This window comes from Pholis gunnellus (assembly GCF_910591455.1).
Source record: "Pholis gunnellus genome assembly, chromosome: 4".
NCBI lineage: Eukaryota > Metazoa > Chordata > Actinopteri > Perciformes > Pholidae > Pholis > Pholis gunnellus.
In genome coordinates, this window is record NC_136530.1 from 15258041 (window position 1) to 15285182 (window position 27142).

At 40.3% G+C, this 27142-nt stretch overlaps 2 protein-coding genes across 2 annotated transcripts; one reads left to right on the top strand and one right to left on the bottom strand.

Annotated features, from left to right (window-relative positions):
* Window positions 1–420: 420 nt before the first annotated feature.
* Window positions 421–5352, bottom strand: ptgs2b (prostaglandin-endoperoxide synthase 2b). The gene is made up of 10 exons (XM_079158053.1): window positions 5224–5352; window positions 4767–4883; window positions 4527–4670; window positions 4264–4407; window positions 3727–3908; window positions 3543–3626; window positions 3199–3445; window positions 2287–2573; window positions 2049–2196; window positions 421–1455 (listed from the first exon to the last, which is right to left on the bottom strand). Exons 1-10 carry the CDS (start codon window positions 5282–5284, stop codon window positions 1043–1045), a joined length of 1827 nt encoding a protein of 608 aa, XP_079014179.1. The 5' UTR covers window positions 5285–5352; the 3' UTR covers window positions 421–1042.
* Window positions 5353–6280: 928 nt separating this feature from the next.
* On the top strand, window positions 6281–22034 carry LOC306694738 (cytosolic phospholipase A2-like). Its single transcript, XM_079157722.1, has 19 exons — window positions 6281–6524; window positions 8471–8586; window positions 9822–9903; window positions 10106–10254; window positions 10534–10647; window positions 11143–11180; window positions 11771–11915; window positions 13384–13520; window positions 13881–14103; window positions 14359–14473; window positions 15439–15576; window positions 15658–15747; window positions 16363–16428; window positions 17024–17154; window positions 17306–17417; window positions 18607–18791; window positions 18892–19081; window positions 20189–20346; window positions 21344–22034. Exons 2-19 carry the CDS (start codon window positions 8569–8571, stop codon window positions 21491–21493), a joined length of 2241 nt encoding a protein of 746 aa, XP_079013848.1. The 5' UTR covers window positions 6281–6524; window positions 8471–8568; the 3' UTR covers window positions 21494–22034.
* The last annotated feature ends 5108 nt before the right edge of the window (window positions 22035–27142 follow it).

Below are 27142 nucleotides of genomic sequence, written 5' to 3' on the forward strand. Positions count from 1 at the left end.
ACCTGCTGACCCGTTCTGGAGCTCCCTGACAGTGCCTGGTTATGCTTCGCTGCCAGTGGACTGGGCGGCCCTGGTCCTGACTTTATTCATATTTTTGTTATCGTTAGTGTTAAACGCACATATTTATTGATTTTATTATTTTGTAATGTACGTTATTTCCCCTTTTATTTATCGCTCACACACACAATGTAGCTGGCCTGTATTCACTGTTCTTGTCGTCCTCTTGCTGTTCCGTTTATGTATTATAAATAGATTATGCATAAAATCAAGTACTTTGATTACATCGTTTCCTTAAAGAGGAGAAACTTGTTTGCTCTTGTAACATCAGAGAGTTTATATAAAAGCCCAACCAGAGTCAAACTGAAAAATACAACAATGCTGATTTCTGAGAAATGTGCTCCCTTCCCTGGGAGCATTTATTAGTGTCAACTTTGCAAGTCAATAGGCATTGAGAACAAACATTTTTTTTTTTTACAAATTGGTCATACATGTCAAGTACATGGATATTTTAAGGCCATATAACTGAATGAACTGATCAATAACAATGTAATTCTGAACAACAGTACAGCTAAGTTATTAATGCCATTTCAAATTACCCAAAGCCAATACGCAGACTGGAGTAAAAAAAACAATCATTAAAACAATACTGAAGTAGGAACATTGGATGAAATGGGTCAAGATCAATCATTAATTTCACTGTGAACATCACTACTATGCCTTTGTAAAACACTGGGACAACCGTACAATTTCAGTAGCAGTTGATCTAAGGGAACATTAGGAATTTAATGTACACTACTATGTAGTTAAAACTGTAAACTAACATTCAAGTATCAAGTTTCTGAGTGTCTGAGGTCAATACTGTAACAATAATTTACAATACAATGAATCTTTCAATAAATAAACACAACCACAGACTTTTGTTCTGGAAAACTAGACAAAATTACATATTAAAAAAACATTGTGTTATAAATAGAATACAATAAATACAAAAATAAAATAATAAATAGATACATAAAAAATATGCTTAAAAAATAAATATAAATTAGAGCTCAGTAGTCCGTTCTTTCAAAATGACCGTGGGGTTGATATCACTGTCGCGCGAGTGGGATGTGCTTGAGTTGATGATCATGGACCCCGTGTCTTTGACGTCGGGGACATTAAAGGATGCCACGGGACAGGGGCCCTGGACGTTATTGCACACGAGCCTCTGCAGGGAGGCGGTGTTGACTATGTTGAAGCCCACGCTGCCTCCGAATGTGCTCGGCTTCCAGTACTCCGGGGAGCAGATGGGGTTTCCCATTAAGCCCTTGAGGGAGAAAGGGGCCCCCATCTCGACCATGGTCTCCCCAAAGATTGCGTTAGGCCTGGGCTTCTCCACCAACAGACCCGGGTAGAGCTCCACAGCGTCGACGTGTCCGTAGAACTCCTCAAGCACTGCGGCCATTTCTTTCTCTCCTGAGTAACACAAAAGAGGACATAGGTTTAGTTATCTGGCTCCTATCACTCGCTCGGCAGCTGCAAAGCTTGCTGCTAGTCTAAATATGAGCTCAGTCTTTTGACTGATTCAAATCCAGCCCAAATAGTAGACGAGTGTATGCGCTTGTCTTTCTTACAAGCACACACAGCCTGATAAAATTAGTTTTTAATTAACGTTAAATCCTTTCATTTTGAAACTTCTCGTCTGAAGCAGGAGGCCTCTCTTGTCTGTTTATGTGTTGCTCTCTGTGATGACAATCTGCTTATGTTATCTCAAGACTAAATGAACATCTGGTTCTCAGAGTCACGGAAATAAATTCCAAACCTCCACAGCTTCTGGACACTAAAACCAAGTCCATATCATTTCTTTAATATAAATGATCTATTACTTTAAACTTCAAAAGTCGTTCAAGCTCACAACTAACTCCTGCAATCAGTGCATGACAATGTTACAATAATTTGGCCTGAGGCAACATTCCCTTACACTTCACAATGATAATAACCTCTTCACTAATCCTCTAACGTCATCGTTTCCACCTGCAAGTACTGTACATATTGTGTCTTTGTCTCACCTGTAAGGTCTTCAAAAGAGCTGTAGGGCTTCAAGGAGAAGCGTTTCCTGTAGGCGTTCATAGACTGGTAGCGCATTTGTCTGCTGTTTTCAATGGACTTAATGGCCACGTACATGAGAGGTCCTGGCACATTCCGGCCGCCGGCAACCTAAAAGAATTAATAGAGAGTCAGTAAATAAGCCTTAAATTAACAGTGGTGTTACAAGCTGAATCCAAATGTTGCTCAGACAGTTCTTACCCGTCCAGCAATCTGATTGGTAAACGACTCCACAAGGTTGCTGATGCCGTGCTCGGTGACTACGGAGGTGTTGAAGACAAACTCTTTATAGCTGTAATCTTTCTCCTCAATGTGGAAACTTTCAGGCATCAGAGGGTGCCAGTGGTACAAGGTGTTGAACTCGGATGCAATGCGATTCTGGTACTGGAAGCGCTGGTTGAACAACAGCTCGGGATCAAACTTGAGCTTGAAGTTATAGCCGCTCAGGTGCTGCACGTAGTCCTCGATCACAATCTTGATAGTCTCGCCTACAGGAAGAAAAGAAAAGGACATTTTTCATTTATAGCAGATATTATAGATGTTTGAAGTCCCTCTCCACTTACAATGTGTGTTGCTTCTTGTAAGTTTGATGAGGAAACTTGAAAGTTCCAGTGCACATACAATGAGAATAACCTTAAGGATTAGGGGAAATCTTGTCCAGCAGATGATTTACGATTGTGCAAATATTTATTACTCAAAAGTTTATGAATATTTCAATGAGGGAGTACATGTAAGTGTAAGATTATTTGCTTTTCTGTGGAAAATCTATATTAGACAAATAATTATTTAAGCAGTGTTGTTTTTTATGTCTTAAAACGTGTTTGGATGGGATCTTTAAATCATTCTGGTGAGGAGTAATAGTTGGTGAAATGAAAAACCAAACATATCCTCTTTCTAGTAAATCATTTTCCTCAGGGTAGAGCTCAATTGCACCACTGTGTACAACAGGGTTGCTGGTTGCTGATTAACGAAACAAAAAGTACAACTTCCTCATTTCGTAACTACATTAATACTATCAAAAGTGCATTAGAAGCCTTTCTTGCTATTGTTTTGACAGAATTCTTCCAGCTACATTACAGCAAAAGTTTTAAAAACGTTTGTACACAAACTCACCAATCAGAATTAGCCGTGTGGTCTGGAAGAGCCTTTCGTCGTCCCAGTCCGGGTGGACCTCCTTCAACACATCACACACTCGGTTGTGTTCTCGTAGCCAGATGGTGGCGTACATCATCAGACCGGGGACTAGGCCGAACGCCTCGTGGCCCACAGCGAAGCGGTGAGAGTCAGGAACGTGGGGAGGGTAGTGCATCTCAGCGCCTACTTCCTTTACTGTAGGGGGGTACACCTCTCCATCCATTATCTGCAGCGTTACGCAAGAGAGGAAGCAACTGTTAGACACTTGTGGTTTGAAGCATTTGCCTGTTTAAACTACTGGCCATCTGTCGGTCTTCACATACCTGATATTTAAGCTTGCCATCCTTAAAGAGTCTGAGCTTGTGTTGCCTCTCGAGGCTGTCTCCATAAATGTGGTTGAGGTCCACCTGAAAGCAAACAAAACACCATAAATACAAGTAATTCACAAATCTCTTTTCTCTCCTTCCTGACTAAAATCTGACAAGGCTTGAAAGCCGCTGTGCTTACCCCGTGGCCTTTAGCTACAGTAAAAGCAGGTCCTTTCTTCATATCAGATTTGAAGAACTGGTGGGTGAAATGCTGTGCGAAGAAAGCAAACATCAGGCTGGTGCCCTGTGGATCCGGAATGAACTGTCTTCTCATTAGAAGTTTCTCAGCCAATAGCTTAGCATCAGGCAGCTCCTTTTTACCTGGGGACACAACACTACAGTAAGCATACAGCACTATGACACAGAACCAAGCTGGTTTAACTTGGATGAAACTTATTAACGTTATTGAAATGTGATGATTTACTTTTACTTGTATGAAAAGCAACAATTGAGGCCAACTGTCACTGTAAATTCTTGATACACGTCCAATGTGGTTTTCTGTTCTTTAGTTTAGGCTTGCTGGGGCAGGTTTTTCTGTGTTCCCTTAGCACATTTTGTTTCAGTCATTCCAACATAATGTGAGCACTGCTCGTGATGTAATGAGGCCAAGCTACTCTTGCTCAGTAGTCAAGAATCTGAGAAAACTGGTTCTCCAAAGGCAGAGAGTGAAACTCACCTAATACTCCCATAGGGGTTGGGCAATCCTCTGGCACAGGGGGGAGGGTCCGCGTATAGTAGGAGAGGTTGGAATATGCTTCCCAGCTTTTGTAACCATAATCTGCATTGAAGGTCGGAGGACTATCAATCAAGTGGGACCGAGCTAGAGTGAAAAAAAAAACATTTCATTATTAGTTACAACTGCTTCTCTACAAGCTGCAATACAAATTATTGAATGTGAAAATCCATCTTCTCATTTTGCATTCAGCTAGAGACACTTACATGTCAGCACATATCTCATGATGCCATCCCTGAGGAAGGAGATGTTGTTGATAATGTTCCAGAAGCCCTTGAAGTGGGTGAGAAGGTAGTGGACAGTGTTGGGCGATGGCTTCAGGGATATTTTGACCCAGGTGAGAAATTCAGCTGTACAAGCCAAGAGGAAAAAGTTAATTGACCAAATTACCAGAATAAATAGATCCACATTTTACATTCACCTCATTGTGTGCCATTCATACTTACGTGTTGTGCAGTTTTGTCCATGATATCCTGTGCGAGTGCAATCACACTCGTAATTATCAGTTCCAAGCGCTGTGCAAACGCCCCTGTTCTGACATGGCTCTGAACAACACCGGTTACCTGTGACAGACAATGTTGGACGGTTACTGACAGTTCACTTCAGATACCAACTGTTACAATAGCCTCAAAATGTAATTGAACCCAAAAACTCTACAATATTCGTTATGCTGTAATATAAACCTCTGAGCTATGACATACTTTAATGGTGTTGTTGGCTATCATATCCATTTAAATGCCATACAACATATTGAGTGGTTTATACTTATGTCTTCTGATATAAAGATATACAAAATTACAAAAAGTAAAAAAAAAAAAAAAAACGAATGCAAAACTTTAGACACCTGAAACCAAACTTTTAACAATGCTATCTGCGGTGTCATTTTCAGTTTGATCTACTTACCCCCTTCGCAGACAAGAAAACCCAGAGCCAAGAGGAAAACTGCAAATGTAAATCTGTACATAGTCCAAAGACTTTGTCGGCTCTCGTTTTTCTTTCCTTCTCGCTCTTTTCCGCCGTAGTGGTGTCGCTGTGACGCCAACAGTCTGAATACCAACCTGCTCATTGGAGCACGTTTATATGCTAGAGAAGGGTGACGTCATTTCGTCCTCGCATCCGGCCGCCGTTTTAATGAACAGACGCGGCTATGAATACATCGACCACATACCAGAGGAATATTTTTTCTTTCACAATCTCAACTTCTCTACATTTCTAATGATGGTGTTTCGTGTGTTTTGGCACCAAGCTGACTTTACTGGCAACGCTTTGGCAACAAATATTGAAAGTGCCAGCTTTCATTTGTAATTTGTATTTCTTCCCATACAAACGACAAGTTGTAGAGTTTGTAATTGTAATTAATGTATCCTTAAGTGCTACAGAATGCAGCCACTTTTTAAATATTAAAGATACATTTCCCCTGAATATCTTAATTATTCAGACTACATTTCCACCAGAGGACGACTGTAATTCAAGATGATAATATGATTTCATGTAACAAAGGAAATATCTGACAAATGGAAATAAAGAGATTCTCTCTGAGTTGAGGTAATGTAATTAAAATGATTAATTAAAGGTAGAGTATGAAACCTCAAGAGCCACGGGTCCCTGTTGGCATCAATGCCATGAGCTTTCTCCCTTATTCGTTGTCTGAAATAATTATTACTTGAAATAACCGTGCTTCTTGAGAACATTTGATGACAATACTGCATGAACAAATAGACACTTTATTGAATTATAATTGTGTCAAACCCAAAGGATCTTCTAATCAATGTGTGTCTTAAAACAAAGGTTGGAAATGACCAGCACACCCCTCTGTCATTTTCTCAGTAATTCACAAAAAAAAAAGTTTATTCTGTCAACACAGTCAGTCTTTACGCGCCCTCACGTGGACATAATTGCGCACTGGTGCGCATTTGCAGAGGTGGAGAACTCTGGAGCCGACTGCTGAGTCAAAATCGGACACTTAAAGTTTTCCGTAACTCTTTCCTGTTTGTCATGTTTTTAAAACAAACATTTCAAACTGAGAGTTATTGTTAGTCTTCTGCGTGTAGTTAGATTTTCGCTTAATTTGTAGTCTGGTACTGCAATCCTGCTGACTGCCGTGCGCTGTTCATGTATTGAGAAGCGCCTCCTTCTTCTTCAGTCCTGCAGTGTTGGACAATCTCGAGCATGACCCGATTTTCTGTATTTGCTCTCCAGTTAAGGTAAGTTTAAAGTTGTTTTTTTTCATTTACAGTGGATTGTTTTGTGCTGATAGAACAGCAAGTTTGGAGAGGAAGGTCAATGGCAGTAACAGTTGTGGTTTAACCAGTGTCTTTGTGAGCCTTTCCCGCAGCTCAGAGGATAAGGAAACGCGCTATTGCCAACACTTACGGAGCAATACTACTTTATTAATTCGATTGGCAACAGCTTTTATTTCGCACTTAATATGGCAGACTCGAGTGAAGCGAAAATCTCCATATTCATAAATATTTCTTTTTTTTGTGTTCACAACATTGCAGATTGATAGTTTACGCTATCATCCCTATTGTCTTACATTATCTGAGGCAATGCTTTCATTGCAGGTTGCAAACTCACCATCCAGCGTCTTCAGATCTGACCGTATTCTGCCTAGAATCAGGAAAAACCTGTTAAAGTGGCCTAATACGTTTTGGCGAGAGATACCTTTTCATAACTTTGCCATGTTATATTTCTTTTGAAAAAAAGCAAAGTGATTCATAAAAGTGAGTTTTTTTTCTTTACTTCAATTTTTACCTTCTACATCTCACGACTACTGTACAGGTGGATACATTACTTTATGTTTTTAACCATAATCCAACCCCAGAGGTATACTTTTTGTACACTTTGTCAGTCAAACGGTTCCTAATGACTTCATATCATTGTTTTCTGTTTCTCTTTTAATTAGTGTTTTTGTAAATACCAATGTATTGGGGTCCTGGGAGCCCCTAGTCAAAACAACCCTGTTCTGCCTATGCAATTTGCCATTGTGTACTAATTTAAAGTATCACATACTACCAGGGCAGGTCAGTCGTTTTGAAGGAGACAGACAAAGATGGAGCACACATGGATTTCCTCATGTGCACAGTCTATTTTCATTTTACACAATATGCAAATGAACTGTAACATTCCTAAAAAATAATTATCTGTGCTTTTTCTTCAGATGACATTAATCAAATAACTTGTAATGTTGTGAGAAGAAACAAGTTCATATTTTTGCTATGATGGTCATTTCTTACAGTAGTTTTTGGGGTCCTGAGTCAAAAGTAAAGAATGTAACATTACGTTCAATATGTTGGTAGGATCATTTACTGTAGCTGTTTTGCATCATGGCCGATCTCTTTCACTTTTTGCGTCCACATATGAAAATCTACTGTAGCGCTGTGGAAGCCTCTGGGTCAGGTTGGCACATACAGCACTCAGCAGACTGCATGCTCTCATTGTACACCGCAGAACAAGGGCAGAGTGAACTGGCACTTGCAAAAGTTGGACCACTGATGCGAACTACGTGACTGGAGCTGTGAACACACAGACTCCCTACGTGCTCTCAGTCCCCACAGCAATGATACGCTTTGGTGAACAGCTGAGAAAAGGCTTGCTGACCTTGATATGCTATCACCAGCACCGACACTCACACATACACACCCTGTATGCAAATTTCTTATCAACATATGTATGTCTAACAATTGTAAAGAGAAAGCCTTAATGTTGCTAAAAATAATAATCTCACCATCTCTTCTGTAGATGCACACCTGCCTATACATACACAGACTGTACTGTATTTATATCCGTCACCTTCGGCATTAAAGTTGCATTCCTATTTACTTCTGTCTTTCTCTCTCTCTCTCTCTCTTTATGTATGTGGTGTACTTACAGTCACACATACATAAATGTTCGCTATTGGTCCATACCTCCTATCGGGTTTGTGGTTCAGCACACTTCCTCTTGCCCCTGTCAAGATATTTCTGAAGCAGCTTTGGCTGTTTAAAGAGAGTATGCTCCGTCAAGAAGTTTCAGTAACATGCCTGATTGTTGATGGCGATGCAATATTGTTGAAATCCAGTGAAAACGTTTTAATGGTAATCTTGTCTGTCTGCTGAAGCTGTTCTCCTGCATTTGCACTGATAATAAACGTTTTTGTTTCACCTTCCAGGTTCCAAATGCTCCAGTTCTTGTCTGAGATGTTCTCCTGAGTTAAAGTTCACATCTTGACGAAGGTTTTTCTGAGAATTACTCACCTGACAACACACAATGGCTTCCAATATAATCGTGAGTATTGCCATGTACAGCAAAACCAAACAGAGATTCCAGTGGTTTCAATCATGGCCCAAATCACTCCATAGCAGGGCTTACCTTATATGCTTTTCTTTAATAGTACAGTAGAATAATTTCACTCGTATTGCTCCAAAGCAAAAACTCAACAGCAAGGCCTTTTCATGATCACAGCAGCAGGCGGCAATGGTTAATGTGGGTTGTTTTAGGCAGCAAAGATTAGCGTAAAATAATCAGTGTGATAGCTGCATTCTCAGCCCAATTTCACATCTGTTAAAAGTCCCACAACACTTTCTGCTTTAAAGACAAAGATTTAAGATTGGCGGCATTGGCACAAACTTCGAGGTGACCTTTAAACTTTGTTTGGGAACACTTTTTAATACAGCCCACAACTTACAGTGTAATTTTATTCTATAAATCAGACACAAATAACATACTAATTTAGGTACCCACTGGTACTTAAATGGAGGTACAGTGGAGGAAAACAAGACTATGGAGAACAACAACAATTTGGCATTTTAGAGGAAAGTACTAGTTGCCTTCCAGTTACAATGATCGGGTACAAACCTGCAGTTTGTGAAAAATATTATTGTATTTTGGAAATTATTAACTTATGTCACAGTTACGATATGCTACCAAAACACGGGAGGGTGACATGAACCTCAAATCGCCTCAAATTAGACACCAAACTTGTTGCTGCTTATGCATATGCTGTGCTCGTGTGGTCGAAAGGGCTTAGGACAGGGAAGAAAGGAGAGTTGCAGGAAGAGAGCTGCATTTTTAATTCCTGGAGTTTTTTAGGCTTTTTCTTTTTCCTTTTACTGATAACTGCCTACCCCAGCTTCAAAGTTTCACCAACAGGAAATGTTGCTTTCACCTGACAAAAACTGCCAGAACAAAGTTAAACAACCTGTTCCCTTGTATTCTCCTTAAGTACAAGAAGGCACTGGTAAGTATTTAATTGTTACCTGAACAAATTAACTCTATAAATCCCAAGCTTAATATTGTGAACACAGCTGGGAAGTTAACCCTGAACAGCAGATGTGATAGTCAACCTGCCAAAACCCTAGATGTTCTCACTGATTGACCCGTGAATCTGCAGGGAACCTGCCTGCATCACATTTCATACCTAGATTCCTTTAATGCAGTACGGTTTATGCACCTACTGACCTGTGTGGAGGGATTCTCCCACATGAGACAGTTATCTGAACTGAATGAATGTTGCATTGCAGGTGGAGCAGCAGTTTTCTCACAAATTCATAGTGACGGTGGTTCGAGCCGAGAACGTCACCAAGGGAGCGCTGGGTGACCTGTGTGAGTTTTGATACATTGCTGCCCCCACGCCTCCCCCCTTTGCTTGACATTTTTTCAGAACATGTTGCATGCATGTAGTAGCTATTTGCACTGGAATTGTTTCTATGTGGTTGTGAACTTTTCACAAAAAACTATACAATTGTACACATGATTGGGATTCTGCTATTCAGTAACACTGTTGAATTTGTGTGTGTGTGTGCAGTGGACACTCCAGATCCATATGTGGAGCTGTTCATCCCAACGGCCCCGGAGAGCAGAAAGAAGACCAAGCACATAGACAACAACATCAACCCAAAATGGAACGAGACCTTTAACTTCATATTAGATCCCAACCTGCAGAACGTCCTGAAGGTTAAGACCTGCATTTATTGTCTGTATTGCACATACTATAGCCGTACGGGAGGACAAGCAGGGATGTAGTGGAGAGTTAAATGTTATCATCATAAAAATTAGTATCAGAATGATTCTTCTTGGTAGTCATTAAGGTAATCTAAGAAAAAACAAAAAATTAAGTATTTTTTGGAAAGTCTACATTGATCTTTGTGTAACTTCTTGACCAAGCTGAACTGGACTTAAACACATACGAGCATAATAACTGACTATTTAACTGACAATGTTTACCCCAATCAGTTAACATTAATGGACGCCAACTATGTGATGGATGAGACGCTTGGGACTGCGACCTATGACATCACCAAGCTCAGCGTAGGCCAGACAAAGATGGAGCCTTTCCTCATTGGCAAAGTAAGAAATTCAACCGCAGCAGAGTGCTTTGGCTGTTTCTTTATTATGAATTATGAGTGTTGTTAAAACTTACAGGAGCGTCATTTAAATTCTAGTTAGGATTCCACGTTTTCCAAAGAAATGAAATATGTGAAGATGGATTACAAGGAAATGAAATGTTACATGCAATATGATATTGCATATTACCAACTGAAGACATACTGCATGTGTACAATGACTAGAATGTGGCAGCAGAATAACTCTTGACTTTTTTAGTGTTTGATTTTAACAGATTAATTAAATGATACAATTCTACTAAATTATAAAGCGATTTATGACATTTCTATTTAAATAATGCAATAATTTGGTAAATGATGAAAAAAACATTTGCAGAAAGTTAACCATTTCTGTCGCTTTCCTTTTTATTTTATTTTTCACGTCATAGATTTTGTTTGCAGAATTACCTATTTTACTGCTTCTTTACTGGACGATAACCACATATTTTTGTTTTGACAGGTAACCAAAGTTTACTTAGAGATGTCACTAGAGATCTGGTATGTATTCCCTTTCGAAATCTAAAACAATGTCTCAGTATATTTGATTACGTTTTACAGCTATAATTGTTTTTCACAGTTCACTCTGTGATAAATCTAAAGGCACTTGTGTGAAATGGCGATACCGGTTAGATGTGAGTGAAGTCACAGGTGCAAGAATACACAGGAATAAAAAAATGCAGCGGGGCAGTGTAGAAACTAAAATTAGAACTTAAAGCAGTGTGACTCAGTAACAAGAGGATACTTGTGCAAGATGATACAAGGGTTAAAATGCATCAAAGTTCCTGTGGCATCACTACACAGGCGTGAGTGGGAGGATTTGGAAATGCCATACATATTTGAAGGGTTTATAATTATGAGAAACAGTAAAGGGTGTTGTTTACCAGTAGATGCATGTTTCACACCAGACCATCCCAGAGGCAGATCTTATCTGACCTACAGACCAGTTGCAACATCATCAGTAGTATCACATACACAGAGAGATCATATATTCTATCTGCCTCTCAGCAGAAAATGTAAAACACAGATTGTTGTTTGAATTCCCACGATCAGATTTTATTAAACCTTATTTCTATTATTTGTTGCTGCAGTACCAAGCTGGACCTGCGGTTCAGCCTGGCCCTTTGTGACAAAGAGAAGCAGTTCAGACAGACCCGCAGAGAGAGAGTGATGCTGGGCATCAAGAAGCTGCTCGACATGGAGAAGCCTTGTTTCCTCCCCAGCACTCCAGAGGAGGTGGGAACAGAACAAAGTCAAGTATTAACACAGATTTAACATGGCAACTCTTTGTATTTTAAACTTAAACAGGTTTCAGTCATTTGTGTAAATCTGTGAGGTGACAGCTGAATTTATTCAAGCACTCAATTTCGACATCATTTTGAACTTCACTACATATAATACCTGATTATCAAAATTAATGTTTTACATGCGTGATGAAAAATAAGAGGCCGCTGTGTGCTGACATGAAGGCAGTCAATGTCCTACTGTGTTTCTTACAATTCAATTATTTTGAAGTTTCAGCAAGCACGTTTCAGCAAATGTTTCCTTCTTTGCGTTCTTTATGCTAATTTATGCTAATTATTTAATGTCTGTAGCTTCATATTTAGCGTACAGAGTGGCATCTCTTCTAAAGTGTATTTCCCAAAGTTTTAAACTATTCCTTTAACAAATGTAGGCTCTGAATCTACTTTCCCCAAAAGGAACATTAACGTCATCACTCCCTGCTGTGCCGCGTTGTGTTGTGAGTCAGAGCCTATAGATGCTAAATACCTATGCTGCACATATTTTACACTCACGTCATAATTCATTTCACATGAGCTAGTGAGCCAGAACTGCTGTAGACTCTTAACATTATACATTAATATTGAAAAAAATGATGGGTGTGATATGCTCTCATTGAACAGATTCACTGTTATAATGCGTAGCACTTAGTTAAGATAACAAAATGTAAAAAAAAGGAACAATCATGCAAATCTTTACGGTCTGTTGTTCTTAGGTAATGTAATCAGACTTGCTAAATTCAAAACTGTGATGCACTTTTTCTCAGCTTATGATAACACTGCGACATTCCTCCCACTGGGAAGCAAACCATACAGTGAGCCTCACAAATGTGCAAGTTCTGCACTTCTGCTCTGAGCTAAGCTCAGTTTCATTTTCTCGTTGGTGTGGTTTTGGCTAGATGCCCTTGGGGCTGGCTGTAATCTCCAGCGAGGCCTGCTCATGTCCTCAACATGTGCCGGAAGCTCCATAGGAATGAGATAACCAGCTACTCTCTTCCACCATGCTACAACACTTCTCAAATACCTATCCAGGATGAGTCCTGTGGAAATATGTCTGTCAACATATTCAGAACTGACCACGACATAAACACAGACTGCAGAAAGGAAGCAATGTTGCACAATTAGATTTATGAAATAGTCAAAAATCTAATGGCACGAGTGAAAATATGTTGCAAAGGCATGACGCAACTGGCTCCCTCACTGTTCAGAGACACAGGAGGGAAGTTACTCAACGTGAAAGAATGAGAATGAATGTGAGACTAATGCTGTAAGTGGTGTAGTATGTAATTATGCGATTAAGCATGCTTTTGTCTTCTTCTTCCTCACATTATGACTGTCTCCTTGTGTGTGTGTGTGTGTGTGTGTGTGTGTGTGTGTGTGTGTGTGTGTGTGTGTGTGTGTGTGTGTGTGTGTCTATGTTGCAGGTGCCGGTGATAGCCATAGCAGGCTCAGGAGGCGGTTTCCGTGCCATGGTTGGCTTCTCAGGTGTGATGAAAGCCCTGTTTGAGTCTGGGGTCCTAGATTGTGCAACATATGTTGCTGGACTCTCCGGATCTACATGGTCAGTTTTTATTTCTCCTCCCTTTTTTTACACCTTCTCTTTCCTTGATCCCTTTAATTTCTAAAGACACGTTTTCTCTTTCTCTTTGTCATTACAGCTATGTTTCTTTTGTCCTTTCTTTCTGTCTGACTCTGTGTTCCCTCCTCCTTTCACTGACAAACTTGCCTTCCTCTGCTGGTACGAAGCTGTCACATTAAGCGAGCAACTCTGGCTTGTTTCAGTCTCCACCTGTATGTTTGTGGAGTGACTTACTGAATTTACTGAATTTAATTTCCTTACAAGGGAAGAACCTCCTTCATAAACCTTGTTAAAAGCAGTGATTTTTTTTAATCATCTATTTATTTATTTGTATCCCTTTAGGTACATGTCCGCTCTCTACTCTCATCCAGACTTTCCAAACATAGGCCCAAAGGACATCAATCCAGAGCTGATGAAGCGAGTTAGCAGTAACCCACTGAAGCTGTTGCTGCCTCAACACATCACCAACTACATCCAGGCCCTCTGGACCAAAAAGGCTTCAGGGCAGCCTGTTACCTTTACTGATATCTTTGGTATGCTCATAGGAGAGACCCTTGTACCTGCGGTAAGAACCGCCTTACAGCTGTTGTTTGTCTTAATTTTGATGGAATTACTTATTTATCCGTCTCCTTATAACCTCAGGTTACATTTCCTCTCTTTTCTTTGAACTGACATCCCACCAATGCCTTATTTAAGCTTGTTTCTTCCCCTCCATTTTGTCCCTTTTTTATTTGACTTCCACTTAACCAGGACAAAGACAACTCCAACTACCTGAGAGTGTTAGTGTTTATGACTCAAAGACTGTGTTCTCTCCCACTAGAGGATGGACACCAAACTGAGTGGAATCCAGGAGAAAATAAACCAGGCCCAGAGTCCTCTTCCTCTCTTCACATGTCTGCATGTCAAGCCAGATGTTTCAGAGCTCATGTTTGCAGGTGAATGTCTGTCCTTTTTGTAAATCTGCATGTGCCTTTATGTTTGTGTTGCATGCACACCATGTCCCTCAGAGAACAATGTTGCCTATATTTGTACCTTTTAGATGATCAGATGGGTTTGGCCACATGCCAAACACCAAGCTCAAGACAAGAGTCATGACACCACAATGTGTCATGACGAGGTAGGCTGTCAACTAATGATGGCTCTGTGGTGCTATATAGCAACTGTGCTATATCAAGGAACTGAGTAGGCCATGACAGACTGTTGTACTTCCTCATTGTAAATGCAGCCTGAGCAGCAACTGTACACTACGCTCCATTTGAACAAACATTTGAATAGAAAATACAATAAAGGAGCAGCAATAAGTGTCTTCAGTCATCTTAGACAGATCATTAATATAGCAGCGAACAACTATTCGCTGTGTAAATATATAGTAATGTCTACCCGAGCAGAGAATGAAGTCACTCCCACTCTGTGTTGTAATCTGCGCTTCTCTGTGCTATGTTTACATTGTCCATCCAATGACAGTAAGGAAATTATGAGTGAGCTTGCGTGAGAGAAGTGAATGGCAGAATAATGAGAAATAAACTACAGCCCTAGGCATGCAAAAGTATAGTCATCCTGACTGAACTTACGCTGGAGCTTCATTTGGCGTAGAGAGAAATGTAGCCGGTGACTGAATAACCCTGCTTTGATCTTATTGACCCCTGTGATTCATCTTACTCTTTGTGGTTATATTGTGCATGAATCCCCGTCCGGTACAGTGCAAACTGCAGACAACGCAGAGCTTAGCTCATATTGACTATGACTTCTGCAAATGACGACTGCAGACACTCTGACTAATATTGAACTATAATTAACTGTACATGCATTGTAATTCTAGTGTAAAAATGCACATGGAGCAACGTGTTAGTCAGTGACAGGTACGTTTCTTTTACATTAACGCTGAGGCTTCAACCTGCAGACTGGGTGGAGTTCAGCCCATATGAAATTGGGATGGCAAAGTACGGCACCTTCATGACCCCCGACTTGTTTGGAAGCAAGTTCTTCATGGGAACCGTTGTCAAGAAATACGAGGAGAACCCTCTTCATTTTCTGATGGGTGAGAAAAAAGTTTGCATCTAAAACAGTCAGAGCAGTTAACAAGAATACACCTACTAACAGTGTGTTTTCACTGTGTCAGGTGTGTGGGGCAGCGCCTTCTCCATTCTGTTCAACAGAGTGCTGGGAGTCAAAGACACAGCTGGTGGCAGCACCATGGAGGAGGAGTTAGGTAATCTTTATGTTTCTCTTTCTACGTATGCTTTGTTCTGAGCTGCACTATTTTGGTTAAGTGCAAATATCTCAATGAATCATATTTATTGTTGTTCTCTACGTGACAATACATTTTGAAATTGTGGATCTTGAAACATGCCTTTTTCCAGATGATGCTTGTATGGTGCATTCAGTCGTGCCTGAGATCCTATTGTTGTCTGTATTTTCTTTCTTTTCATGGCTTTGTTTTCACACACCTGTAGTTATCCTCACACCTTTAAAAATAGCCAACCAAAGATTATCTCACCAGATAACACCGGTGTGTTATTGTGACGTTACCACAACAGTGGGAAGGAAGCTTTCCTGTGAAAATTCCAACAGTTTGTCGTGTTTGAATTCATTTGTTTGGGGTGACCGTTAAACCAGTTGCACAACCACCCAGTTTAAGAATGCTTTGTCGGGTGTATTGAATTTCTCTGAGGACTTATTTGACAGAGATAGACAATAGACAGTGAATTTGATAATGTCACTTAACAGAACAATAGCATTCTGTCAGGTACAATGCTGATATATGGTATAAATAAATACATTGTTGCGTTAAACCTGATGAGTGAAGCTGTCTTGTGTCTTACAGAGCAGATCAAACCACAGCACATTGTCGGAGAAGACAGCCTGGACAGTGAAGACGAGTCACGTAAAGGTGATGTGCGCGATTGCTACGAGGAGCTCACAAACAGACAGTGTGCAGTATGATTACATCTGTTCCAATGCAATTGATATGTCTGTCTTTGAATGGTGTCAGTTACTATTTTGACACATGGGTTCGAGGGAAAGTCGACGCCTTAACACATTTTCTTGAATTTCTTTGGTAATGTTAACACGTTTAGCGTGACTCAGCTACATATGGAAATCTACTGTGGTATCGGTCAGGCCAAGAACAAATGCAGTTACATAGAAACATTATCATTCATTTAGAGTCGTGCTTCTGACTGTATGATGAATGGAAGTCCAACATTCTTTCAGTTCTATTTTTGGTCTGCTGATGGAAATTCCTGGCTCTTCATCAGCTAAATGCTAGTCAGTAGCTGTCAGTAGCAATTCTGGTGAAGTAGATTCAATTTCATTTTGGAAGGTCGACGGGTAATTTCTCTTTTTCTTTTGTTATGTGATTCTTGTAAACTATATCTTATTTACTTGTATTACAGGTAATGCTTCATTTTCAGAGCCACATTTAAATTCTTTGCCACAACATATGATTTGACAGTATTTTCTCTGTCATTATTTTTGGTGCTCAGGTGGGACAGAGAACCAGTACGCAGAAGAGGAGTACAGTCGCACTGCTCAGGCTAGCTGGGTTCAACGAATGTTCACATCACTCTTCAGTGACTCATCCTTATTCAACACAAGAGAGGGCCGGGCCGGAAAGGTAACTCGATATGTTCATTCCCCATGAAACCATGACATTATGCAACACTTCATACAAAACACTGTGTGTGCTCTCGCTGCATTCTTGTTTCACTTTTCCTGTATTCAAATTCACAATAACCTTTTTTTTCTTTAATCTCACCTGTTGCCAGGTGCATAATTTCATGCTGGGTTTGAACCTGAACACCAGCTTCCCGTTCTCTCCAGGCAATGACATCATGTGCAACGCCACCACACCTGAAGACGAGGTGGACGCCGTCACAGGTAAGAAAGATGGTCACAATTAACTGCTTTTTCAAGGAAATGAAAAACAGGACAGGAGATGATCATTTACATGTTCTGGTTTTGATTCTTCAGTTTATTGTTAATCCTCTCTACCCATTTTTAGGAACTGTATTCAGTTGCAAAAGCAATCATATTAAAATATTTGGAAATGGATAAGAACAATGGCATAGTATCTTATTTCTCAATTTGCAAGTAGATGCATGCGAGTAACGCTTTGTTCACACTACTGCAACATTATTCCAGTCATATTTAATGGAAGCCGTTGACATAAAGCTACAAAATTAAGCCCGACACTAGTCGCTGCGTGATAGGCCTGACGCGATACCAATTAAAGTTGACCTGGCCTTAACTTTTTTCAGCGCTCCAATAACGCAGTGAAGCATCAACCAATCATTTGTTTTTGTTTCACCCCGTTCCATTCCATCTCAAGAAATGCCTTTGGCCTGTTCTCAGTGCTATTTAACAACATGAATACATCAATAAGCGCTTGAGCAACACTTCAACTGCGTCTATTTACCCATTTTCACAGCCTATTTACACATCTGTCTAACATAACAGATGTCTAGCAGCAACATAATCATTCGTAATAATAATAATAATAATCATTCTGGTTTCCACCAATTTCTGAAGGAAACATCTGGATCTTTAGCTCTTAAATGCTCCACTATGTTCATCGGCTAGTTGCTAAACTTGTCTGTCTGCTGGTTGGTGCTGGGCAAGTAGCTTACAGTGGCCTTTTAGAACTTTTTTGCTGCAAATAGCTGTCTGCGATGAGAGTGACGAGAGTCAACCAAAACAGTAAGGTTGGCGGCGGAAAAGTGAAACAATGACGAGAAAGATGCCTAAATGCTCCTTAGAGCGGAGGGGAACTGCAGAGTTGGGTGTTTGTTTATAACTACAAGCTACTTCTTTCACATTACATGAAGTCATTTTAGGCCATTGTTAATAAAAAACTTTATTTAGCAGAGTAAGGTAGCTTTACTATCGGTACTGAAGCGCAGTTGTGGTTTAAATGATTTTCAAATGAAAACCAGCCCTACTTCCATTGAAAGTGAGTAGTTGAGTCATTACACAGTTGTTTCGGTTTGATTAGTCATGTGGAATAAAATTGTCTGATTTCCCAATCATGTTTCTGCATCATTTATTTGATTTAGTATGATTTTCTCAGACCCAGATGAGTTCAATCGTATCTACGAGCCTCTAGATGTAAAGAGCAAGAAGATTCACATAGTGGACAGCGGCCTGACCTACAACCTTCCCTACCCTCTCATTCTGCGGCCGCAGCGCGGCGTCAACCTCATTATCTCCTTTGACTTTTCTGCACGACCCAGCGACACCAGCCCCCCATTTAAGGTCCGACTCAACTCTTTCTACAGTCACAAATTGCTAAAAACAATCTGCCCTGACAGGGAATCATGAACATGTTTTTCTCATTTGTAAATGTATGCTACAGGAGCTCCTATTAGCAGAAAAGTGGGCTCGAATGAACAAGCTTCCATTCCCCAAAATCGACCCCAAAGTCTTTGACCGTGAGGGCCTGAAGGAATGCTACGTCTTCAAACCAGAAAAAAGCCAAAAGAACTGCCCGACTGTCATCCACTTTGTCCTGGTCAACATCGACTTCAGGACATTCAAGGCACCTGGTAAGTATGTGCATAGGTGGCGGTTTCCACAGCATGTGCGAAGAGGAAAATATGCCTTTGTATTGTTATATTGCTGCTGTTTCAGCGTCATGGCACATGAGGCATCTCTTCCTCGAAATTGCACACTGTAATTTAATCATATTCACTCTGCAGCAGACAGTTTTTTATGTTCAGCCAAAAGTTGGGCCCCTCATTTGAATGACCTTGCTCAGGGTTTGTGTGGTCTCGTGTTGGAAATGGTGCGTCTGCCTTTAAGCATACCAGCAGTTTACTGAGTGTGTGTGTGTGTGTGTGTGCACACCCACAGATGTGGACTACAGTGTGTTCAGTGTTTTATGAACTGCTCATATGATTTATGGTTCCATAAGGAGCCAGGTGCTAGTAGGGAATCTCTCGCTCCAGTGGGAGAGCTCTGTGTAAACAGACCATATAACATGAGTCCTGCAAAGACATACTATCTGCACTGATGCGTCTTTACATCCAGTAAGGCATCAGCCCACATACTTCCGCTGTCTGTTTATGGACATAACATAGACTTTTTGCACTCAAACCCGAAAGTCATCAGAAGGAAATATGCCATAAATGGACTTTCCTTTTGTGGAAGTTATACAGGCCATTATGAAGTTGGTTCACTATGGTATGCATGCATTTTTTTTAATCAATTGAGAGGAATATTATGTTACATAGTTGACAAAACTAGCTCATCTCGTGGTCTAGTATTAGCATTTTTTGAGCTTTCAATTACTTCTTCTATCTTGTGAGCTTCATCAGCAGATGGGGTTTGCACAGATTTACATTTTTCTTACCACTTAAAGGACTTTTGAATTCTTGTTGACTTAAAAGTGTCTATGTTTATCGATCAAGGAGAGGTCCACAAAGTAGTAGGACAAATTGTACATCTACAACTCCCCGAAAAACAGGTAAACTCCATCTGCTGATAAATATATGAAATTAGCTTCAGAAAGGCTTATCAATAGACCTTGAAGTGACCAAAAGATTAAAAAAATGTTGACAATTCAACATTTGTCCCTAATATCAGGTCTGCCAATGGATAAGTGGACCGGATTTTGTGGATTCATTTCCTTACTTTCTTACTTGTACTTACAGGTGTTCCCAGAGTGACAGAGATGGAGAAGGAATTTGCTGATTTCGACATCTTTGACGATCCCGAGTCACCATTCTCCACTTTTAACTTCCAGTACTCCAACGAGGCCTTCACCCGACTCCATGACCTCATGGAGTTCAACACTCTCAACAACCTGGAGGTCAGTTTTTTCCTCATAGTTTGCAAAGGTTTTTCACATGAAACACTAGTGATGTCTGCGGTTTGGAAGACTCACTGTCATCTTTGTTAATCCACAATCATTCAGTGTTGTCATTAGGGAAGTTTTAACATTTTTGTTTTGTCACTATACAAATACCTGTTTGTTGTGCAACATCAAAACTTCAAAATCCCAAAGGCCTTCAAGACCGGATACTACAAGTTTGGTCTAGTTAATAGTAGGTGTGTTGCTGTGAGAGGTCAGAATGACTTTCACTCACTGTATCTGAGTCACTTCCATGTGATGCAATGTATTTTTTGATTTCACTGGAAGGTCAGCTCATTCAGACAGACTAATACTTATGCTGTCAACAGAGATGCCTCAACTCTATGGATTCTAGCACAGTTAGACAGCAGCACTCAATACAGCTTGATATTACGTCGATCCACATTTATATATGTGTGAGAATACCCAGCAACACCAAAGTTTGGTTATTCTTGCAGCATTAATTAAGATGGCCACGGCACTTGAAACAAATGTGTGCATACTGATCTTTGTACATTAACAGCTGTGTCAATCGACATTTTTAGCCATGCTGGTGGACGGCTCCAGGGATGGTAATGTCAGTTGGTCTGCTACCTTGGTCCAGATTGGAATATCGTTGGATGACCTAAAGACCTCTTCTTATAACAAACGATATTTAATGAAATCGCCCACCTTTTGATGTATGGCTTTAAGGCAGGGTTGGTTATCTTGAGTCACTAGATTTTAAATATTATCCAACAGAAAAAACCATGCCCAGTGTTCCCAACTCTTTTCCAGTGAAAGCAGGTAGCAGCACTCTTTCCAAAAGTCGTTAAATCTAGCAAGAAAGCCGTCGAAAGTTTACCAATCCTAATTCAATGGATTCGAGATAGCATATATATTTTTCATTGGTGATACAATATTCATTGATACAGTTTGGCATTTTGTGTTTAATCCCTGTATTTGTCCCCCGCAGGTGATTAAAGAAGCCATCAAGGATTGCATCCTGTCCCGAAAGGAGAATCCCTCAGGCCTCTCCCTTCCCTTTTCCCTCAGTGCGATCCCGAACAAGAGGTTTCTCAAAAGAGATTCTCGGGGCAAAACCGTGGAACCGTATGTGAAATGACAACCAGTAGCCTGATCTAAGACTAGGATATAGCGAACTTTCAGTCTTAAAGAAAAGCGTTTTCTTTTTGGAAAATGCTATCATGGTGATCTCTTTCCTGTACACTTTGAATCAAACTTTTAACTTTGTAAAGAACCATAGTGTTTACTCATTAAAGCCTTATGATTGCATTCATATACAACAACACAGTGAGAATTTTCATCTGGCTTCATTTGCACGAATGTGACTTCTGGGGAAACTGATTGTTCTGGGGTCTGATTGTTGAACACAACCAGCTGAATTTCTCTGCTGGCAGTGAGAGAGACTGGATGTTGAGAATCAACACTTATTAAAGTCTGCAGTGTGAATGGATTGTTACAGCCAACATCTGGCTCCATCACAAACAGGATATTGTTAATATTTACTGAAAATCCTGAACTATGTTATCTCTTAGTTCTTTACGAGTGAAAGAAATGTCCACTTCAGATCTATGTTTTCATGCACTTCAATTAAATGCATCATGTGAATGTTCTATTCCAGTTGCAACATTCCCAGTTCATATGGACGCCTCTTGGTTTTCATGCTGCCTAGAGCAAAGCTGCATTTGCATCTGTACTATGACTCAGCCATATCTAAATCTAGCTTGGAGCTGTGTGAATTCACTAGAAAGCATCATCTGGACCTGTAACTGTTTGTCAGTTGAACTATTTCCATATTGACTGCAGAACATGCAAATCCCCATATTTTGTTTTTATTTTTTTTTGTTCACTGGATGGCTCGTCTAAACATGTAATACTTTTTGAAAACATAGAAGAGGAGCTCGTAACCATTGGTTTTGTTTGATGGCAACTCCTAAACACGCCAAGCGCACCCCCCCGCTGGATACCTCAAACATCTAAATGATGCTTTCCCACCTACCGGGAAGGAGCACTCCCTGCTTCCCTCTAGGGAGTGTCTCAAATTAAAGCCACCATTTTGTTAAAAACAAAACTTGATGCCATAGAAACGGCCCCGCTCTTTATCTCCCCCTCTCTTTCTTTGCTATCTCTAGGTGTGTTTATTTTCCTGATCATGTTGTTTCAGGCTGCGTTTTAGACACAGGCATTTTCCTCATCCATCAAACACAACTCGCTGCAGGACGCCTCCAACAGCCCCTTACGGTGAAGTGGAGCTCACGTCATGCTGGGTGGAGGTGGTGAGCGCGATCACGAGACACGCTCGCAGCTGAAAACGGTGTCTCTCGCCGGCACCCAGTGGAATTTTACACACTACACCTACACCTGCAGCAGTGGAGGCCAAGAATCTGACACGCTACACCTATACCTGCAGGGGCCCAAAGGCTGCACACGGAGCAGGGGAATTTTATACTGAAGCACCTCCAACCCCTATGCTCATGTTTCAGCCCCGCTGGTTTGGAGGAAACTGTTCTGCAGTCTCTCTGTAGGAGTTCATGATCCAAAAAACATTTGCAAAGTGCCTTTCTCCTGATATTTTTTTTCTGCAGTCAATTGCATTGTTAGTTAGTTTTTCTTTCAAGAAATAGTTTGGGGAATACATTTATTCACTTTCGTTTATTTGACAGCATTTGTCTGTCACATAGGAGTCACAGTCATGACGTCACGTCTGATCTGGCGTCTGTTCTGCAAGCTTCTGTTACTGTTACGTTTCTAGACCCTAATTGCTAGTGGTTTTTGAGAGACCCATAAACAACATGGCTGGGGAGAAACTTAAAAAAAGAAAGAAGAACAAAGGGGGAAGGCAGCATATATGGCCCAAGGTGAAGTGATTGCACCTGAGGGGGGCGGTTCCTTTCCTTTGCTTTCTTCTCTGCCTCGGGTGTGATCATGTAATCTGATGGTATATACCACATGTACATGCTGTAGCCTTATAGATTAAAGACAAATGAGAGTAGTACTGATCTTTACATCAATTCAGCACATTCTCACAAATGTTTAAATAGTACTTTAAACTAAACTAAACTTGTACTCGAAGCAAAAAAACAAACAAGCATTAATCTTTTTGATTAACATTTTGTCAAACTCTGTGAGCTATCACTTTTATTTTAGGTATGGTCATTTTAAAAGCCCACACAACCTGTAGTAGTTTTATAATTTTCCTAATATTTGTCGTATTAAATTTGTATGATTTCTGACAATGTTTCCAAATGTTTAAGATGCTAAACGGTCCGTCATGTGATCATTTACTGGCAAAGCACGACATACATAATGTTTATGCGCATCGTAAGAAAAGGAGGATAATAAAAGAGAATTTATCTTGTGTGCAATGTTTTCTGTTAAAATATATCCTTCTTCCGAGATCCCTCCTGAAATAACACAGCAGATGAAGAAGTCCAGGGACGCCAGTCCAGCTTGTTTTGTTTCCTTTTGTTTGGATGATATTTTAAAAAACATTGGGTGGCAGGATTTGTCTCTATAGTACATCTTTGACAGATCTTTTAACCATATGAATTGTAAGTGTTAGTGTGTGTTGGACTGCAGCTCAAAGCAGAGATGTGGAATCCCAGCGTTTGTCTTTTGGGCTGTTTGACTAACATATTTAAACCCCTGATGTTATCTCAGAAAACCTACAAATGAATACCTTAAAACAAGGCTCGTAAAGGGTTGTTTCATTGGAGGAAAAAAACATGCTCTCACCTGTTCCTTTGTAAGATCATCCTGTAAAGCTACAACAGCTGTTTAGAGTATGTTTTAACTTAACTTAATGTTTTGAATTATTTTAACTCTAACGCACATTTCAAATTAAACTACATTATGTCATATCACACGACCCAGTACTACTTGAAAACGATTGTTTAATGTCTTCTGTGTCAGAGGCAGACCCAGACGTTGTAAACTTCTCTTAACTTCTTTCACTCTCTCAGCTTCACTCATGTATTCCTGGAAAAAAACGTCCATATGTTCATAGTCCATAAACTAGTTACCGAGCTCATTAGCTCACTAAGAAGACAGGATTGAATAAAGCAAAAAAATAAATAAAAAAAAACACATGACAGTGTTGGCAGACCTAGATATGGTGAAATATAAAAAATCCCACCGATAAGGTCTTCAAGGTTACCTTGGTTTGGGCTCGAAGACGACAATTTTACAACAAAAAGCGTGTGTTGCAAAAAGGAGGTGGATGAAGTTTTAAAGATGCGGTTGTTTACCAGACAGGGTCTAACAAAATGATGCAATTGGTTGCACGAAGTTTGTAATTTGAGTGCACTGACCATTCAAATATAGATTGGGTGTTTTATACTCTATAAAGACTATTTTATAAATGATATTCTATTGTCAATGATTGTGTTCAAAATCTGTTCTAGCTGCCTCAAAGTCAGTCGGGAGCCGTATGATGATGGTAATAATGTTGGGTGAGTGTAGGGTACATAAACGAAAAACACGTCTACAGATGCTGAATCAAAAGTAAACTACTGAAGGAAAAAATCTGGCACAATGAAAGATCTAGACCAGGGGTGTCAAACATACGGCCCGCGGGCCGGATCCGGCCCGCCACGTCATTTTATGTGGCCCGCGAATCTACCAGCAAAAAAAAAAAAAATGGTAATCGCGCACGGCGGAGCTCCTCCCCGATCCGCGCACACACACCTCCACCAGCGTATGTGGCAGCAGCAGCCCCCCCCCCCCCCCGCCGACGACGACGACGACGAAGGAGCAGTAGCACCCCCCCCCCCCCCCCCCCCCGACAACCGGCCCTTTGGGGGCAACCATGATGCCGATGCGGCCCCAGAGCAACAATGAGTTTGACACCCCTGATCTAGACACTGATAGCTCCCAGTTATTTTAGTTTATAGTGTCATAGATCAAATCACCATTACAAAGCAGAGCAAGCAAACAAACAAACACTCATCACTCAGGTGGTTGTGATCTGCTTAATTGAGAGTCAATCTACTCTCAGACTGGACTTGTCAGGACAGAGCAGGACAACACTGTGTGATACTCGCACACAGGGGACAAAGCAAGCCTCTATAGAATGGCCAAAAACTGATGGAAAACATAAAGATAAATATTATACAGGCAAATATTAAATCCAACAACAGATCTAATGTATTGCATGAATCACATTAATCATCAACAAGAAACGATTGTCATAGAAACTAGGCTATCATAGAAGAATAGGAGGCAGTCGTATTAAATTGCCTAAAATAATTCAAACAACAAAAGCAATCTGGCAGTTGGCCAGGATTTGTATTGATAAGTACAACAGGAAAACTCTTGAGTGTTACGATGAAAACGTATTCATTAAGATGTCTGTAAAAGTCGAGTAGATCATGTGTTTGCAAATCTTAAGGTCAAAACTTACTTTGAGAAGAATTTACACTTCATAAAAAGTTAGATTACTCAACACGCTCTAACTGTGTACATTTAAAGTGTAGGTTCATCAAATTACAAAAAGATAACAACACATGTTTGTGTTACCTTGGGTGGTATCTCTTGCCATTAAAATAGTATTGGTTTTATTTAAGTTTTGAGTGTCCGTTTTAAAAAACTAAATATTGTCCCTGTGCTGTGAGCGATTCCATTTACCTCCACTGTTTTGGGGAGGTTGCAGAAATCTCAGACACAAAATAAAACCAAAACTATCTGCATGGGTTAAAACTAGTACAGTTAAGAGAGACGGTGTATGTGTTTTTTGTACTTTGGATTCACTGAACCTTAGAATGCACATTAAATTGTGCATTTTATGTGCTGTAAAGAATTGAATCCTAAAATTGGTTATCTCCAAACGACACCAAAACTATCTGCATGGATACGTAGTATTACTGTGGTGTATTCTATACACTAGAAAGAACATTTTCTTTGTATTTTCTTTTAGTGATTGTGTCCAAAGTCCTTACTAGCTTAGTTACATTACATTACAGTCATTTAGCAGACGCTTTTATCCAAAGAGACTTACAATAAGTGTATTCAACATAGTATTCAAGAGAACTACTAGTCACCAGAAGTCATAAGTGCATCTCCTTTTTTTAAACAAGCATCTAAGAGCATAAACCAGAGCAAAAGTACAGAAACAAACTAATACGAATACAATAAGTGCAACAAACTAATATGAATACAATAAGTGCTAAGTGGAAGGCTCAGGGTAGTACTTCTTGAATAGGTGAGTTTTCAGCCCGAAAGATGGGCAGCGACTCTGCTGTCCTGACGTCAGTGGGGAGTTCCTTCCACCACTGTGGGGCCAGGACAGAGAAAAGCCGTGACCGGGTCGATCGGCCGCAGGGACGTCTGAGCGACGGGGCAACCAGTCGCTTCCCTCATATCAGAAGTCGACTGATAATGTGTTATTTAACAAATCTCAAAGCATCAGCATCACTGTTATAATACTCCAAACATGTCCTAAATAGCTTAATGTGATGTTACAAAACAACACACCAGAACCACTTTCGCCTCCAGAAAGCAAGAAGCCACCCACCGTCCCTCCCAGGCTGAAGACCTGCTCCAACGCAGCACCACTAATTAATTACATTCCCCAAATAAATCATCATCCAAGAGCAATATTCCCCTCATATGAAAGTACTTATTAAGTGCTTAGGATGCTTTCCAATGCTGTTAGTCCTTTTTCTCTGGCACGGAAGCACCTGGCCCGGCGCCCAACAGATTCGACATTGAAATCTGGGAGACCAGACAGTTTCTCGGAGGCTGTTTCAAAGTT